Source organism: Amphiprion ocellaris, chromosome 10 (genome assembly GCF_022539595.1).
Source record: "Amphiprion ocellaris isolate individual 3 ecotype Okinawa chromosome 10, ASM2253959v1, whole genome shotgun sequence".
Taxonomy (NCBI): Eukaryota; Metazoa; Chordata; class Actinopteri; family Pomacentridae; genus Amphiprion; species Amphiprion ocellaris.
This window is the reverse complement of record NC_072775.1, coordinates 16,773,840-16,793,694: the sequence shown is the minus strand read 5'-3', so window position 1 is coordinate 16,793,694 and position 19,855 is coordinate 16,773,840. Positions and strand designations below refer to the sequence as shown.

At 37.6% G+C, this 19,855-nt stretch overlaps 1 protein-coding gene across 9 annotated transcripts in view; it reads left to right on the top strand.

Annotated features, from left to right (window-relative positions):
* tnr (tenascin R (restrictin, janusin)) overlaps window positions 1-14,873 on the top strand; it is a 181,968-nt gene extending 167,095 nt beyond the window's left edge. For all 9 annotated transcript variants that reach the window (XM_055014368.1, XM_055014374.1, XM_055014373.1 and 6 more), the window contains 6 exons: window positions 1,953-2,085; window positions 3,028-3,179; window positions 3,381-3,477; window positions 8,370-8,531; window positions 9,072-9,235; window positions 11,234-14,873. In XM_055014368.1, coding sequence (XP_054870343.1) covers window positions 1,953-2,085; window positions 3,028-3,179; window positions 3,381-3,477; window positions 8,370-8,531; window positions 9,072-9,235; window positions 11,234-11,353 — 828 coding nt within the window. In that variant the 3' untranslated portion in view covers window positions 11,354-14,873. The remainder of the gene's footprint in view (window positions 1-1,952; window positions 2,086-3,027; window positions 3,180-3,380; window positions 3,478-8,369; window positions 8,532-9,071; window positions 9,236-11,233) is intronic.
* The last annotated feature ends 4,982 nt before the right edge of the window (window positions 14,874-19,855 follow it).

Here is a 19,855-nt window from a genome sequence, read left to right as displayed (position 1 = left end):
TCAGTCAATTTAGATGCCGGTGGTCTTTCACTTCATTATAACTGCAAACAAAACACTGTTGGCCCAAAGCTAGCAAGCTACAGTTTCTAACACAAGCGTATTTACTTAATTTTCACTCCCGTTGAGGCTCAGTCTCTCGACTCCCCTGTCAAGTAAACATGGAAACTGATCTGAAATACCATTTCTCTTCCTTTTAATTAAAAAACAATCACAATTTTTTTTAAAATCACAGTGACATCAATTCTGACAAATTCTTTCTGTCGGTCCTTCATTTTCAAACAACTGTTACCTTAGAATGAAAAGAATTTAAAAATTGTAGGTTTGAAAATCCTTTTCCTATTATTTGTTCCCACCCCATGTGGTCGACTTCTTGAAAAATATATTCAGCATCTTGCCTCAACAAGAAATGTCACATTTTGTAGTCGTGTTGTTCAACAACTTATGAGTCATACCACTTCTGCACAGAGCAACACTGATCACCGCAGCCACAGATTGAAGTGCTCCTTGTGACATTTTCCTCCGGTTGCTGCTACTTGAAGTCTGACTTGGCTGAAAATATGCAGCTGTTATTACCTCAGCTGTAATCTCACCACACATTGGTGAGCCTTACAGCTGTTCAGCCAGCTTCTCCCTCTTACCAGGATAATGGAGCTTTATAATTCACGCGAAGTAGCTGTGAGATTAATTTCCTGTCTGATTAACGGTTCCTGAATAGTTTGTAAATGCATGTATCACTGCTGGTTATGTGCGTGCCTGGAATGATGAAGTTCTCACACAAGGACGACCAAACATCCGGCCACTCAACTACACATACACAATCGATAGTAAGCCTATGAAGGTATGTGTTGGCCTTGATAAGACAGGCCTATTCGCTCGCAATAAAAATCTTATCTTGACCCTGAAAACCCAGTGGGAAAATGTCAGATCCTCTGAGACAGACAGACACCATTTACCAGCTGCTTCCCTGCATAATTTACGGGGACACATTGCCTGGGAATGTGTGATTTCTTTTTCCAAACTGGCTGAATATTTCATTTTTACTTGTTCATTTTTAATGTGTATCCAGGCCAAACCGTAACACACAGGCACATAAACTCACACACAACACAAGTTTGTATTCCTCACTAAGCAGTGGATTTATGTCACATCTAAGAAACTGATGTCACAGACAGTAGTCTTGGAAATGGTCAAACATGTTGGCTCCTTAAGACGAGCTCAAAAAAGAGGATTTGTGAAAAACAAAGAAAGTAAGTGTACTGTAATGTCATGACTTTTTCACCAAAAATAGAATGTTTGTTTCCTGATGGCGATGCAGTTTTCTCAGCTTGGCTGTCTGAAAACAGTCTTTTATCTTGTTCTCTCCGTCTAAGTCGCCCTCCTCTTTCCAGCACCCACTCAAACATCCTCATCTTAACCTTTTTTTTGGCTTCTTAGTTCCTCTTATTTTGTTTTCTTACACACTTTGCACAAGTGAAAAGACAAGAAGCGAGACCTGCTCCATTGCCAGTAGAAGTCTAACGGTTACTAATGCAATATACAGCTATACACACATATATATATATATATATATATATATATATATATATATATATATATATATATATATATATATATAGCTAGATAGATAGATCTAATATGCTTTTTTCCATTTCATATGAGCAAAACTTGCTTATTTGTCCTGCCATGAGAATATTGTCTTACAAGAAGAAAAAAAACAAGCTGCATGTGTTTCCTGAAAAGGAATAGCTTGAAGTTTTTTTTTTGTTGCCATGCTCCATTCAGTGTTTTATCAGTGACTCAAGGGGATTCTAATATAATTTATTTTTGCCCAGAGGTTTGTACTGAATGCACATTAAATTATTACTCTTACAGAAGGTAATTTCTTTATCAGACATTGTTTCCCTCTTGCAGTAGGTGTTGTGTGAATAAATTTGGTCCTGTGTGTGCACTAGGAGCTGATCCTCGATGCAGAGGACACGTGGATTCGACTGGAGGGATTGGCTGAGACTACAGAGTACACTGTCAAGCTGCAGGCTGCAAGAGGACTAGACACCAGCGCTGTAGTCTCCACTACCTTTACTACAGGTACAGCATACAGACATTCACTCACATTCACATGGAATGTATTTGTATTCTTTGATCTAAGTTTGGGAAGTGATTCTAATGGGGTGAGTTTTCTTGGCCCCAGAGACTTTGCACTGCATTTTGCATTATAGTCACCACAACAAAGGTGTGAGAAAATAGGTCCCCTAAGTCGGGCACAATTTTCATCTCACTACCTTCCATTAGGCAGCACCTGCAGAGGGGCCGTCTTGAGCTGAACCATGCGCTCTAATCTCTGGTGTGTAACTGGTGATGTCAGTCAAACAAGTGTTAGGAAGCATCATGAAGTTAGTAAGAACCAGGAGTTAATGTAACGTGCTGAAAGTAAATATCAGTATTAAACACAACACTGACAAGTACAGACATTGTGTAGCTGTGCGTGTTATCCAACATAATACAGAGCAGCATTGGTGGTTATTTAATATTATCTTTCTGTTCACCTCACAAACACCCAAATCAAATATTCTTTTCCCTTTTAGCTTTGTTTTGGGTTGTACCACCTCCTGAGGTAAAACCTGTTTCTTGAGCTGCTAAATGCACTCACTAATGTTATTCATCTGGGTAGGTAGCATATCATATATCAGTGCTTTTTCTCTGGAAATAGCTGCCTGCTGTTTCTGGAAACAAGTATGATAAATGTTGAGAGTAAATATATAGGCCTTAAAAGCTAAACAGTTGGCATAAAGGTACAAAAGCACTCTGTAGTAAAGATGGTGTGTCACTGCAACTGCATTTGAATTACAAGTAATGATTTAACCCACTGTTAATACACAGATATTAGTTAGTAAAGCTTTAAACAGCCTGAACATTGTTCTATCGATGCCCTCTACATGCACGTCAGCCCAGTGAATAATTTTAAGTCAGAATGTTAGAAAGGAAGCGCATTATAACTTGTCATCACACTGGTTCTCTGCTCCTCTCCAGGGAGTCGCCTGTTTGCAACACCTCAGAACTGTGCCCAACACCTGCTGAACGGAGAGACTCTGAGCGGCGTCTACACCATTTACATCAACAGGGACCCCAGCCAGGGTGTGCAGGTGTACTGTGACATGACCACAGATGAAGGAGGCTGGATTGTAAGTCACTGTGAAGACAGCAGCTTGCTTTTTATAGCACTAGGATTAGCAAGAAACTGTCAGTCAGATATAAAAGGGAAAATTTTGAGTTGAAAATCAATATTAAACTACTTCTGAGTATGAGCGCATGCCGAGCATAGTATATTGGCCATCTTTGGATTTGTTTTTCTGATCTTGTCATGTTATCATTTTGGTGTTTAGGTATTCCAGCGTCGTCAGAATGGCCTCACAGACTTTTCCAGGAAGTGGAGTGATTATCGGGTTGGCTTTGGAAACCTGGAGGATGAGTTCTGGCTTGGTGAGTGTCTTCCTCTGAGACAATGAATACAGAGAAAAAAGTAATGAGCGTAGCTGGAATACAAAGATTTACCAAAGTCCCTCATTGTTTTGCTGTGAAGCGTGGGAAAGAGAAGCTCCATGTCCACTTCTTGATAGAACTACATCCACTTTTTCTTGGTCAAGTGAAAGGAACTGGGGAGTGCAGCTCAGTTTTTTTTTCTTGAAAAACCTACAATGATACTGATTGGCTAGTGGGCGTATTATATTTCACAGGTAAGGTCAGGTTTGCTGCTGCTGCTTTATTTCAACCTGTCACCGTGCCCTATACATTTCAACTGCATTTTATTGAGTTGCCACCTGCCACCCATTTTGTTCAATATCTGCACCGGTTTTCTGAAGGCTGCATCACCTTCTCCATCTACCTATTGCCCCCATGACTGAAGTGGATTTAATAGACAGAATCAATAGAGGTTCATAGCTTTCACTTGGTTTCAATTGATACACGTATTTTATGGAGAGGAAAGATGTCTTCAATATTTTGTGCAGACGGTAAAGCCTTTCTCGTAACATTTTTCACTTCGTATGACGATGGAGGAACGTTCTGCTAGACTTTTTTTGCGCTTCTCATCTTTTAGCACTTGACTTCACAAAGTCTATCCCATTCATTACTGGATTCTCTGAAAGCTCATCTCTCCCTGAAATGACTTGGTAATTGTTTTTAGCGCCGCTCTGATCCAAAGACAAAACAACAGAACGTCCTCGCTATTTTGATGGACTGCTGAATATTTTTCTCCCCCCCTCCCCAAATCTCATTATGAAACAATAATTATATTCATTAGAAAATGTGCAAATGAGTCAGGTTTCTTCACGGGCCAGTTTTTGTGTTATTGTTTTGGTGCAGATGATTAAAGGAAAATATTACATGAATATTTCATCAAGTGAATCAGGACCTTGAGAGGAAGGTTTTTTGAACATTTTGATTAAAGAAATTAAATAACACTGGGGGGAAATTTTATAGCATTGCATTATCACCACATTATAACAGAAGGAAGTCTACTACTTTGCAGCTGACACATACTGGATCACAATACAAGGTGGCTGTGGCGCACTGTAGTCCATTAGTGACTACAGTTTCATAAGTAAGCACAATACAATAGGTGAAAGCATAAAGGGAGATTTTTAGAGCTCACCCATCATGAACAGGAGGTGACATTCCAATCCACCACTACAGCTACAGTTTTTGTTGAGGATGTTAGAATGGGTGATGCGCCGGTTATTTTTAAAGCTGTAGTTTCTGTTGTTGAATTGCAAAGTGTTGTCAGCTGTTCCTGTTACTTTTGTACACCACGGCAGGGAGGGCATTTATAGGTAGCTGTTAACATTTCATCACAACAGGAATAGCTGAATTGCTGTCTGCTGCTATAAATTAATATTTTATCTATTTTTGTATTTCAACAAAGAGAGGAGGGAATTATTCACAAAAGCACAGGGCTTTTGATGATTGTAATAAATATTTTTGTTTGATGACAATACACGTACACACCATACACAGAGAAATCTTCTTTGTACACCACAAAGAATAAAGTGTGGATAGTGAGGTAAGAAGTGGCAGGAGTGCTTTGGCTTTTCTGACGGAGGCACCTGAAGGCATCTTGCAAGAGGCGTCCTGGCACAGATTTGGCTGATTTTTACTGGCTGTGTCAGTACAATACACTTTATAGATGCCTGCACATATCTGGTGCAGTGAGTGCAAGATTTCGTCTGACCTGTTTCCACTACAGCTGAATCAGCCACAATCTGCCCTCTCACCACTTCTGAACGTACACCATAGGAGGGTACCTTCATCTCTAGGGCCTTGCTTTACTTTTTAGGTGCCTCCTAGGATGCACTTTCCCTCCCATCCATCCTATTTTTCTTCTTTGCTATACTGTGACTGTGTCCTCTCAGCGCAAAAAAGCAGCTTAATGTAACCTCAGGGTGTGGAGCATGAAGAGCTGCCCCATAATGCCAGATTACAGATAGCATGACAGCAGGGAACACAGCAGCCTCGGTGTACAGCACAAAATGTGGGAAGTGCTGCATGAAGTGTACTTGTTCGTTTGTTGATCTGCCGGTTAAAATGTTTGTGAGCACTGACTATAATTACTATTAGCTAAGTATTAAGCTAGTAGGAAAATAACATTTACAAAGGCTGTCTGCTATGCAGGTGTTCTGGAAAGCCTGGATAGTGTGAGTCAGTATCAACAATACCAGGACCATGAAATTAAAACCTCATTTTTATTATTTGCACCTGTTTTTTTCCCCTACTCTGACATAATGAAATGTCTTCTGTGAAAATAGCCTATTGCAGAATTATCTCGATAAATTCCTAGTTTTTCCAAACATTGTCAAGGAAAATTCATTGTGCAATCTTATGAAACAGGTGAAGTTAGATTATTGATGTAGGGACAAATTTTTGACCATGAGAAACTGTCCAGTGTTTAAACTAAGCGCAAAATCCTTGGGCTTCCCTACGAATACACAGTGCTGCTTACGGTTAATAATCTTGATTTTTTTTTTTTTTTCTCAAACATCTGTATTAAAGAGTAAGCCAGCCATTTCCTCTGAGCATTACATGCGATTTTGTCCTCCTCTTCCGCTAAATGTGTATAACCATTTTGAAAAACCTCTTTACTACAGAAAACAACACCAGGCACCTCCATGCTGGCAACATACGAGCTGAATTTTCCAAGTTCTTTCACGAATGAAGATAGTGTTGGTTGTTTTTCTTCAGTGAATTAGCTAGTTTTTGACAGTGCTGGCTTCCATTACACCAAAACAACTCCCCCAACACTATTTTGCCACGGCACCACTGCTGCATTCTGGGTTTTGCACCACCCACCCACATTACTGTGATTGGTTTGAAGAAATCTAAATGAGCCAGAACATTTTCCCCCTGTAGCAGAATACTAATCAGGTGCAGCCAGACCCATTACAGCATTGTGGTCATAGGTCTGGATTTGCGACAATAAATGCTACAAGATGTGGCCCAAATCAGCAAGTATTTGGCAGTTTTTTCTTTACAGTAACATGCCCATGGCCATATGTATTCTCACGTTAACATGCAAAATTAAACACAAATAGGCAATACTTTTCTGTGTGACTGTTCTGAATGTCCCTGCACTGCTGAATATTTTCTGTAGCTACTTTCACATCAAAATAACAAATAATTCTGTCATGTCGTCTTTTCATCTATATACTTCTTTTCACTATGTAAGAAGTCCTCTTTAGAATTTATCATCCATATAAATAAGTATCGTCATACAGATGGTCTCTGCAGTTCCAGTGAATTTGACCTTCACTGTTCCTTCAAGAGATTAGGTTACTATTGTAGCCCTGGGGAGCTATTGCAGGGAACATTTAGCTAATCGCTGCCTCTGCACACAGAATAGCAATATACTGGACAGTAGGAACCATAAACATTGATATTAAATCCACTCAAACTGAAAAGAAGAGGCACTTAACTGGCCAGCAGTAAAGAATATGGAAATTGAGATTCCATTATTATCTGATACAGTTTGAGAATGACCATTTTTATTGTTGCCTTCAGGGCAATCTATTCTCCCTACTCACTGACCTCAGCCAGTTTCACGCTGACTACAATGTCAGTTTGATGATGTAATAACGGAGAGAAACCAGGGTGGCCGTGTGCGATCTGTGATCATTATCCCATTCGCTTTTTTTTTCTTTTTCTTTTTTTTTTTAATTCAACCCTCCGTGTTTCTACATAAGTGTGAGAGGAAGGCTGGTAATAAAATGTGATGAGATGGTAATATTGGTAGTGTAATAGGACGAGAGTGCAATAGTGTGTCAAAATGCATTTTTAACCGCTGCAGTTTGAAATAGAAGAGTCTGATCCCATAAAACTAAGAGAAAAAAAAAAGCTAAAAATGATGGGTGGTAGATTAATTGCTGATAATACAGTGAGATTATACAGTGGGAATTAGAGCTGACTGAGTGTTAAACACAATTTTATTACAACAATTGCTTTTCCCCTGCCACCCTAAATGCCACTGGGTTGTAACATAGATTTTATCTGCTTTCCATTGACATATTGCAACAGATTTCTGCCCTCTGCTTCTTATCAGTAAAGGCTTGACTATGTTTATTTTTCCCTAAAAACATTTCCCGGGTTCAGAAAAAGTGCACACACGATGGTTCCATCGGAGGTGAAGCAGAGAAGGAGGTTCTTTTCCAAATGGCCGCTTGTTGTAATCTGATAGTGAAGGCAGTTCCAATCGCTCAGGTCGGTGTGGGGCCTTATCGGCTGTCAGAGTTCAAACGAGCCTCCTATCTGCTACCTTTCAGATAGAGAGCAACGCCGCATATCTCACAAAGTTGCAACATGTGGCATTTGCAGAAGGGCTGGTGGTGGTAGTGTCCACCACTCAACAGCGTCAATCATGTACAGCCATAAGACCAGCTCACAAAGACGTCTGACATAGTGCTTATCGGGATTCAAACCTTTAACCGACAAAGCTGCCTGTACAAACAATATTATTCTGTGAATATTCTGTCACAGAAAAACACTGCAGTGCAAGTACAGATTTAAAAACAAACAAACTGTACATTCTTCACATAAGGGTTTTACATTATCTCTGATCCACATTCATTCAAATCCGTTCCTGCATCACTTTTGTCACTGGATTATATCCAGACACCACAGAAATCTAATCACAATATTAGCTGCGGCTTCCAAATCTGGCTTTAAAATAGAAAATTCAAACAACAAAAACAAATGTTTCGTCAGTGATTGAATGAGTGGATGCTGGTGTAATTGGAAGATAAAAGCTGAGTTCAGATAGCAGGTGTAACCGTGTTGAGATTAATATTGTGTGTCAACAATCTAAAATACGTGATGTTTCTCTGCAGGTCTAGACAATATCCAGAAGATTGCTGCTCAGGGCCGTTACGAGCTGCGGATTGACATGAAGGATGGACAACAGTCAGTCTACGCCAACTATGACAAGTTCTCCATTGGAGATGCAAGAAACCTCTACAAGCTCAGGATAGGAGAGTACAATGGCACCGCTGGTATGTGGCCGATTACATGTTTAATGTGTACATCTGTTAATATACCTCATTATTTTGCATTCAATTTGGCTCTGTGAGTAAATCAACCCACTTAACCAGTGAGGACAGCCAACACTGAGAGCTTCTGCCATATTAACCTTCTTTTATGTCAAAATGGGCTCTATCCCTCCGCTACCATTTTTTCCTCTTGCCTCCTTTTCTGTCTTGCTTGATGCCGTATATCCGCCTCAGCAGTCATCCACATTTCCACTCGTGTCTTCTCTTTCCATGTATCTCTCTGTCTGTCAACATGACTATACGCCAGAATTACCTGTCATCCCCTCATGTTTGTAATTATAATCCTCTCTGCCAGAATAGATTCATTGAGCCTGAAGTAGGGTCTCTCTCCTCTCTCTTCCTCTCATGTCTCTCTATCTCCCTCCTGCTTGCCTGGTCATTTATGTCCCCTGTTCCTGCCGTTATTCACTGCAGCCATATGCCAGTGTTGCCCAGCATATGCTGATATTTAAAGCTCTCCACCTGTCTCTCCTCTGATCCCAGGTGACTCCCTCAGCTACCACCAGGGCCGGCCCTTCTCTACAAAAGACAGAGACAATGACATTGCTGTCACTAACTGTGCCTTGTCATACAAAGGAGCCTGGTGGTACAAGAACTGCCACCGGGCCAACCTTAACGGCAAATACGGCGAGTCCAGACACAGTCAGGTCAGTCTGCCATTTGGTCTCTTGATTAATCAGAGTGAATGTAGTGAATATAGTAGTCAGGTAAACTATTATAATTATGCTAAAGATCTTGTGGCGTATGTTCGAAAAAAAAATAGGGTTTGGTCTGCCGACAGAGAAGCACACACACTTCTTGTTGTATTGTAAGTGGGAAGAACACAAAATAAGGATGAATTCAGTAGACAGCTGCTCCATGACCCCAGAACTCCAGGGTCCCCGAAAGGTCTGTGCTTGTATAATATATTGAGGAATACACATTATCAACGATACATAATAAGGGTCTTAAGGTCACTTAAAAAAAAAAAAAAAAGATTTTAAAAAACTGTAAATTTGTTGTAAAATGTTCAGAGTGGGAGGACTTGGAGGTTAATAGGGTTGTAACAGCTCCTTTTTGCTTTCGGGAACTCCTGGTTTCTGAGATTTCAGCTGCCACCTGAGTGCAGAAGAGGTGAAATTCTTCTGTGGTGCTGACATGATTAGAAATGTACTTCAAAAAACTGAACATCAAGAAGCAGTGTCCATGTTTTACCTCAATGTTTTCAACAGTGTTGCTTGCTCACACTTGGATCATTGTGGTAATTTCTGTTGATTTTTGTTTAAAAAGCATAAAAAGTACCAGAACTTCCATTCCACTATGTTTTGAACAACATGCCAACATTTGAAAAGGGCAGCATTTTGAAAGTGCGTTTTTGCAGTTTACAAAACTCACATAAATGGACAATTTACTGGAGAGAGATTAAAGGGTAAAACTTTTCACTTTGAAAGGCTAAAAATTAGTCATTTAAATCACATGAAATTTGCCACAGACATCATGTTTATATTTACTACGCTGATTGGCCTGATGGAAGACTTGTAATAAAAGGTCAAAGCACCAAACCTGCTACACAACTTGTCTAATTTTAATAAAACTAGTACAGAAGAAGCTGCTTGATACTGATTAGTCAACACACACACACTTTCTGTGGGATTTTAGTCTATTCTAACACTCTCCACTGACTTTAATTTTGGAATAAAGTTCAAACAATTCCCTTGACAAATAGTTGTCAAAATTAATATTAATATGTGATTGATTGCTAAATAAATGACTTACAGTTGGTCTGTATATTGATAAAACACCATTGGAACTTAATATTTGCTGCAAAATCAGCTGTTACTTTAAGAATGTAAAGAAGAGATGAAGTAAATGTCAGGTTACTGAAATATTAATGAGAGAACCAAAAATAATTACTCAGTGATTGGCAAACTCCAAAGCATTAAACACAGAAAACTAGCCATTAACATCCCTATTTCAACTTGTTGATGCATTTATGTGGAATGTAACGTTTATTTGAGGCATCAAAGAAGCATGTACTGTGTTTGGTTTGAAATAACAAACACCAGTGTCCTACTTTCAGTCTGAAATGGACATCTTTTTTGTTCAGTACATGTGAGGTGGGAGTATTGACGGCTTCTCTGCTCCTTTTGACCAAAGTGTGATGTGCCTCTCTCTCAGCTTCATGCTGTAATGGCTCCAGAAAGCCACTAAGGTGTTGTGTGAAGCTGTGATTAGGTTGAACCACAAAGGCTTTCTAGCATCACCGTGTCTCTCGCTCTGATCTGCTCCTTTCTCTTCGCCTTTTGATGACATGAAATGAGAACAGGTGAGAGCAGAGATGGACAGTTTTAAAGACACGAAGAGAGAAATTTCAGAGGAAAGCTGCAAATGGAAGGGTTTTGATGATGATGGGGATTTACAGGGCTAGAATGAGACTATAATTACACTAAGATCATAATTGTGCTAGCTGTTAAATCAGGATGTTTGCCTTTCAGCTTTGACTGCTTCTTTCAACTGTAATTAAAATACCCTTTACTGAAAATATAACATTTTCATCTTCAGCCTTGGTCTGTTTTTCCTGTTATTTCTTCTAACACCCACTTCTCGACTAAAAAGTCTTGTTGATTGGAGCAGCTTCTAAAAACCATACTTTTTGCTTCTTTCAGGGTATCAACTGGTACCACTGGAAAGGCCATGAGTTTTCTATTCCCTTTGTGGAGATGAAGATCAGGCCGTTCAACTTCCGTAGCATCAGCAACAAGAGGAGGCGGTCTGCCCCTGTATAAACAAACCACCTCCGTCCAGCCCAGAGTCATGGATGAATAGAGTTCAGATGATGTTTAGTGTTGAGTTTCTGCAATCTGTGTGCCTCACTGATAGAAAAGGCAGGCTGTAATTCAACAGCGCCAAGGCTACTGTGGGTTATTACAAAAAGCTACTAATATTTTATTAAGATTTGTAAAATAATAAAACACATTAATACACTACCAACTATCATAAGCTGTTATAACTGTGGATCTGATGATGAAATTGCAGAGGCTGAACCGATGTCCGAACTCTGTTGATCTCTGCACCTGCCCGGCTTTAGCTGTCTTTCCCTGCTGTACTTCTACCCAGACGATAGAAGACACTGTATGTAATTTATTAAATACTTTGAATGACAATGGTTCTATTTGCTGTTAAAAAAAAAAAAAGGAAAGGCAAACCAAGAAGCTTTGTTTCTGTTTAATCTGGGATTTGCCTTTCCCTGGGATGCGAGGAAATGTGCTCAGAAATGCCCTCAAGCGTGAGAGCTAGCGTTATTTTAACCGTTACAAAAAACACTTTTAACTAAAAATATACTGTATATGCCCTTAAAACCCTTAACTGTAATATATATATATTTTTATAACTGATATTGTGACAAAGTCCATCTACTTAATATGATTTGATGCCTTGGTTTTTGACCCTATATTAAGGTAACATAAACATGATGACAAATACTGGAAATGAGATAAAATTAGCATTTAAAAGCAAAATCGAACATCCAGAATCATCAATCACAAAGCAGTGCACCAGCAATCAGCTTTACTACCATCTGTCGTGTTTGTTTTATTTCCACTGTTGATTACAGTATCTTTTTGTGTTAACTGTTAAAGCAGAATGAAAATAATCATCAATATTATGTTATTATAGGTAGCCACACTGACAATATTTGCACTGTGAGTGGGAACACAGCAAAGCTATTGTTGTTTATTCAGTTAATTTCTTTAGTTGGTCATGGGCACTTAGTATTTCCTGGACTTTATTTTCAAGCAAATAATCACTTAATAACTGTTTCAACCTTGTTGCAGATGTTGTGTTTGCTTGCAGAGATGGTGCTGATAGATCTAACATTTAACCAAAGACCTGCATAATAAAGACTTGGCCTACTGTTTGGAGAGACGCCAGTCAGTTCTGTCACCAAAGTCACTGAAGCAGCTTTTTCCTGTATAATTAGAATCCCATTTTTTCAGGGACTTTTATGGTAATCGTGTCCCCAGGCATTATTTTATGCATTGTGATCACTAAACTCTATGCAGAAGAAAGTCAGGGTGGGCATGGTGCAGATTTTAGCCTGGCTTCTCTCCCACTGCTAGCTGAAATGAACTTAACAAAGAAAGCAAAATAGTTGGTGGAGTGGAGCCAAGTCTTTCTACTGTGCTCTTCTTTCACTTGCTTCACAATTTAAGCTCCCCAGTGAAAAAAGAACATCAGCAAACATGGCTGACAATGTATTCTTTTAATTGGGGCGGGTGTAATCTGCAGCATGCCTACCGAACATTTTGTTTCATTCAGTGTTCACAGTGTTGCACAAAGTGTTCAATGCCAGTTAGTTGACTGCAGTTTTGTGGAAACTGCTTTGTTGTAGTTTCCTGCCTCCTCTGTGGGAGCAAAATTATCTCTGTGGAGTTTCAAGACAAACTACACACAACTGGCCAAATCTCCTCTTACACCATCGATAAAAACAAAAAGCATTGTCCACTACGATCCATGGAAATGAATGCCGCCATCACTGCAAGCAACATTTGTTTTCACATATACAGTATTCCGAATACTTGTTTTTTTCCTCTTTGATTTTCTGGAAAGTGTTTCTTCTGTATTTGTTTTACTTTCTCCAATTCACCTTCCTCATTAAAGCAAACCAGCAAAGCTGCCTCCTATCACGACTGTATATTTTGCATTTGTTTTTTTTTCCTCATTAGACTTGAAAACAATAGTTAATGCTCCCCTCTATAAACTACTAATAATATACTCATGTAGATATAGAGTTGAAGATACTGTGTTTTTTGATGTGTCCCCCTTTAGATGCAAACTAATTCACAAAGCCCGCTTGAATGTTTCCATTTTGACCATTGTATTTTAAACCAATGTTGTGCTAAAGGATGGATGGAGCCTAATGCATGTTGACTAAATTGCAGTCAAGAGCTTGACAGTAAATAACAAATGTGTTCAGAATATGTTTCAATTTGATTTATGTTTCTTTACTGATCTGAGTAAAAGGTGCTCTTGTAATGGTTTATAAGGCAGAAGACATAGATCACTTTGATTATCAGCCTCTAAGCCTGATGATCAACATGCGACAGTTCAAAGGTCTGATTCATATTTTAGTGTCAAAGTGACTGTTTCAGACTCCCTCATGCAATCCATCTCCCATAGTGATTTATAATAGAGTAGAGAATTCTCTATGTACTCATTTCATGAACTACTTAGATGAAGTTTGCCTCAGCAGGTTTTTGTACAAGGAACAAAGGTGGGGGAGCTTTGAAGAAAGGGAACAGAATGTCATTTGTATTGTGAGGGATCTCTCTCATTGCAAACTATAAGGTGCTCTTAAGTCCTTCGAGAAGAAAGCTAATGTTATATTTACAATTATTTTACTTAGTTTCCAATAATCCATCAGTTTAAGTTTCTTATTTTCTTCGTGCACTTGTTTAAAGTGTCCTTATGCATGGGACAAACATTAAATTTCATTACATTCATTAATGTAATAAATAAAAAACTTAGTGATATTTTTCATCATCGACAGCTTTTAGGAAAACAAATAATTTGAAATTGAGCAAAACTAATGGTCTTGTTCTGAAGGTATACCTGAAGTTGCAAAGAAAAAAAGAGCCTGAAATATTTTCTTGATATTATGCATAATTTAAAGAGATTCTTTCTCACATAAAGTGTGATCCAGCAGATTTTTTTGGCGGTCGAGGGGATGTTAATTTGGCATTTTGTCTGTATTTTGTGTTTTCCATTGTGTCAAATTTCTACTTTTTGACATTATGTTCAAAAAGACTATCTTCCCCACTGTTTAAACTTCTGTTGCAGTGAACAGAATACATTCACACTATCATCGTTTGTACCCAGCTGCTAATAGGAAAGCAAACCTAATATCCCTAATTATTTCCCTGCTATTTAATTTCCAGTTTCTCTTTAACTGATGCAACACAAAGTCCTATAAGGTGTCAAAAACAAAAACAAAAAAAAAATAAATGCTTCATTTTATGGGTTTCCATCCACAAGTTGATGAACTGATATTGCCACCACTTGGTGATATGTTACATGAGCCAGATATTGTAACTGCATTGATTTGAAATCTTGCCATGAAAATGTAAATGTTGACAAAATGTGATCTTGACTGTTTGAAAAGCTCATATAAGCTGAAATTAAGGATTTGTTGTTGGATAACCTTGGATATTACTGTCAAATTTAGCTCTAGTTTGACTTAAACATGTACTATATAGTTCCTTTTTTAATACATTTTCTACATATTAATAAATTGTTCAAATAGTCTGATTTGGTGTCTTTCTCTTTTTGTTTAGTGGTTGTTGATTAGTTATATATTACGTTTACAATGCAGTAAAGTGCTTTAACATCCAGGTACATCCTTGCTTGAAAAAACCTTAGTTCACTGTGTATATTTTTGAGTCGAGTTTTATATTAAACAAGTCAGGCTGTGGTTACTAGGTCCGTGTACGGATCTGGTAATTGGATTTTCCGTTCTGAAACGGGTATTGTAAAACAAAAAACGAGTGGTTATTTGATTTTCGTTTTAAAATACAAAAATTAAAATTGAAATACAAGGCGTTTTTCCTTTTCATGATCCAAAAGGGATATACGATTTTTTTTTTTAAATGCTTTGATTTTCGTTTTATATTTAGAATAACAAGAAAGTAAAATCAGTAAGAGACAGAAACGGAAAAAGGGTCAGTTTTTTCATTTTCTGAGACCGGAAGTGGTCATCAGCAAGTGTGGAGCCAAACAGAGTACGGTGCATAGACTGTACATACATTTTTTTCGTGAGTTTTCATGGTCAAAATGAGAGCTCAGGTGGCCGATCTTAAAATAAATCAATAATGATTTTTTTATAGAGCGTTGAAGTTTTGCGAAGCCAGGGGGCGGGACTACTTGATTGACAGTCCGGTCTGGAATGATTGACAGGTCCTATGGAGGAAGCAGCAGAGACTCTGCTCTCCTCGTTTGGATTAATTCTGATATAATAACTGTTGGTTTATTTATCGGTGGAGCAGCACAACATTTTCCACAGACAGTTTTCCTGTCCGTTGGCTTGTTTTAACCAGTTTTCTACCTTCGGCTGATTCTACCAGCAGACACTGAAAGGACTCTAATAGTTCAGTAAGTAAATGTTTATTTTCGTATCGGTGCCGCTTTTAATGCACTTTATATGCAGCTTTAGTGTCAGATGTAATGTGTGCCATGCACTCCAGATGTTGGTGGAGTTTGTTTCAGTGTGTGTTGACCAGAGAAGAAAGTTAGCATAGTAAATATTAGCTTTAATGTTAGCGATGCTAACCGAGCTAGCTGCTCGGTCGTAGCCTGATTAAAGCTAACGTAGCTTCAAGCTAATGTGTTGAGTTTCATGTAAACAGCTGAAGTGTGTTGTGTTCCTGTAATGTGGTTCATAAAACTGGCTGGTTGACATTAATGTAACGTTGAGGAAATTTAAATGTGATTAAAACAGTAACAGTGTTCTAGTCAGTAATCGGCTTTAATTTGACACTAAAACAGACTGATAGTTTTAAATGACATCAGTTTCATTAATCTGTTGAAAATTGTCTCATTTGTTGTTGTGATGTTGCTGCTGATTCATTAAAAGCAGATGATCCGTGTTGAAGATACGTATAGTTCTAGTATCAGAAGTACAAGAAGGAAAATGGAAGTTTAGTTCTGCTACATCAAAGATTTCAGGATTAAAACAACTAAATGAGTCTTTATGCCTCAAACTTTATTTTTACAATAAAGAAATAATGAAATGATCACAGAAAATAAAAATATAAATAGCAGAGAAAACCTGAGAGAATAATTTCCTGAAAAGTCTGTGAAGGAAAAGCAGCTATTTATCCTGAAAGATCAGAATCAGCTCCAACATCTGCATCTGACAGCATGAAGTCTTTCTAGAAAGAAAAGAAAAAAGAAAATGACTTCTTTCTGATCACATCTGTTCTGCTGCTCACAGGCTGCTGCTGCTCACATTCTTCACATTTATAGTCCACTTTTAAAAGTTCAGCAGACAGGTGCTCTGCTTTGGAGTGTGACGATGTCATCGGTGATGTGGAGAGTGAAGTTTCCGTTTCACCCACAGCGTGCTTTAGCGCAGCCGGGTTGGACTTGATGTTTGAAATACTGACCGACAGCTCAGATTTAACTGTCTGTAGTTCCGTTTTGATGGGTGTTAAACTTTCACTCAAAGCCGCCAGGAGCTGGGTCTTTAAAATAACCGCCGTCTCGTTACAGAGTGAAAGTAGCAGTTCCTCCTTAAGGTCAGAGATTGCAGCATCTGAGGGCCTCTTCAAAAGAAGACGTAGTTGATGAAGGCGTTCTGGAGCAGGACCAGAAAGACTACGACCAAGCAGCCTTGAGATCTTAGGCAGCGTCTCCCTCGGGTGGGTGAACGGTGTTCACGGTCAGGTCTGTGGTAATCCCGTCAAAAAACAAAACAGAAAAAAATCTAGATTATAAATCAACATGTAACCAAAGCACTCTCTGTATAACGTCATAGTATAGGATGTAGTTCAGAAAATGTCAAAGTATAGTATACTTTTCAAGAATAACATAGTATGGCCTGTAGTTCATAGTATACCATGTCGGCAAAAAAAACAACTGATTATTATGTGGTTCAAAAAGTGCAAAGTGATAGGATGTTGCCTAAAATTGTCATGTATGATATGTGGTTCAAACAATGTCATAGTGCAGTATATTGTCAAAATAGTATGTTTTTCAAGAAAACATCAGAGTATATGTCGTCTAAAAAATGCCATAGAATAATATTTCATTGCACAAGTAAAAGTATAGTAATTTTTAAAACTGTTCAAATTCTTATATGTTGCTAAAAAACAAAAAATAACTAAAACAAAAAAAATGTCATAGTAATATGTCAATTTAAAAAGCCTATAGTATAGAGTGTCACCCAACAAACGTCATAGTATAGCATGTCACTCTAAAAACGTCATTGTATGGCCTTTGGTCCAAAAAATGTCACAGTATAGCATGTCACTCTAAAAACGTCATAGTACAGCATGTCGCTCAAAAAACATCATTGTATAGCATGTCGCTCTAAAAATGTCATTGTATAGCCTTTGGTCCAAAAAACGTATCAGCATAGCATGTCGTCCATAAAACATCATAGAAAAGCATGTCGTCCAAAAAACGTCATAGTATAGCATGTCACTCTAAAAACATCATAGTTTAGCATGTCGCTCTAAAAACTTCATAATATAGCATGTCGCCCAAAAAACGTCATGGTATAGCATGTGGCTCAAAAAACGTCATAGTTTTGTATGTCGTCCAAAATGTGACCACAAATGTTATTATTATTTCATCATATGGCACGTTTTTACAACATGTTGAAAAATCTTTTTTTTCGACATAGTAAATACTGTGGCGTTTTTTTGCGCCAAAATTCATGATGATTTTCTTTGCATCGAAAACCTTACCATAGTGTTTTCCACGGCCTACTTTACATTATTTCATCATATGGCACGTTTTTGCAACATGTTGACAAATCGCATTTTTTTTCAACATAGTATAGTAAGGTGTTTTTTTTGCGCCAAAATTCATGATGATTTTTTTTTCAAAGAAAACCTTTCTGGAGTGTTTTTCACGCCCTCCTTTACATTATTTCATCATATGGCACGTTTTTACAACATGTTTGAAAAATCGCATTTTTTTTCAACATAGTATAGTAAGGTGTTTTTTTTGCGCCAAAATTCATGATGTTTTTTTTTCAAAGAAAACCTTTCTGGAGTGTTTTTCATGGCCTCCTTTACATTATTTCATCACATGGCATGTTTTTACAACATGTTGAAAAATCACAATTTTTTTTCGACATAGTACACGCGTTTTTTTTTGCGCCAAAATTCATGATGATTTTTTTTTCAAAGAAAACCTTTCTGGAGTGTTTTTCACGCCCTCCTTTACATTATTTCATCATATGGCACGTTTTTACAACATGTTTGAAACATCCCTTTTTTTTTCGACATAGTATAGTAAGGCGTTTTTTTTTGCGCCAAAAGTCATGATGATTTTTTTTTCAAAGAAAACCTTTCTGGAGTGTTTTTCACGCCCTCCTTTACATTATTTCATCATATGGCACGTTTTTACAACATGTTTGAAAAATGGCATTTTTTTTCGACATAGTATAGTAAGGCGTTTATTTGCGCCAAAATTCATGATGATTTTTTTTTTCAAAGAAAACCTTTGTGGAGTGTTTTTCATGCCCTCCTTTACATTATTTCATCATATGACAAGTTTTTACAACATGTTTGAAAAATCTAATTTTTTTTCGACATAGTATAGTATGGCGTTTTTTTACGCCAAAATTCATGATGATTTTTTTTTCAAAGAAAACCTTTCCGGAGTGTTTTTCAAGGCCTACTTTACATTATTTCATCACATGGCACGTTTTTACAACATGTTTGAAAAATGGCATTTTTTTTTGACATAGTATAGTAAGGCGTTTTTTTTTGTGCCAAAATTCATGATGATTTTTTTTCAAAGAAAACCTTTCTGGAGTGTTTTTCACACCCTCCTTTACATTATTCCATCATATGTCATGTTTTTACAACATGTTTGAAAAATGGCATTTTTTTTCAACATAGTATAGTAAGGCATTTTTTTACGCCAAAATTCATGATGAGTTTTTTTTCAAAGAAAACCTTACCATAGTGTTTTTCACGGCCTCCTTTACATTATTTCATCACATGGCACGTTTTTACAACATGTTGAAAAATCACAATTTTTTTTCGACATAGTACACTATGGCGTTTTTTTTTGCGCCAAAATTCATGATTTTTTTTTCAAAGAAAACCTTTCTGGAGTGTTTTTCATGCCCTCCTTAACATTATTTCATCATATGGCATGTTTTTACAACATGTTTGAAAAATGGCATTTTTTTTCGACATAGTATAGTAAGGCGTTTTTTTTTGCGCCAAAATTCATAATGATTTTTTTTTTTCAAAGAAAACCTTTCTGGAGTGTTTTTCATGGCCTCTTTTACATTATTTCATCATATGGCACGTTTTTACAACATGTTTGCAAAATCAAATTTTTTTTTCGACATAGTATAGTAAGGCGTTTTTTTTGCGCCAAAATTCATGATGATTTCTTTTTTCAAAGAAAACCTTTCTGGAGTGTTTTTCACGCCCTCCTTTACATTATTTCATCATATGGCACGTTTTTACAACATGTTTGAAAAATGGCATTTTTTTTCGACATAGTATAGTAAGGCGTTTTTTTTGCGCCAAAATTCATAATGATTT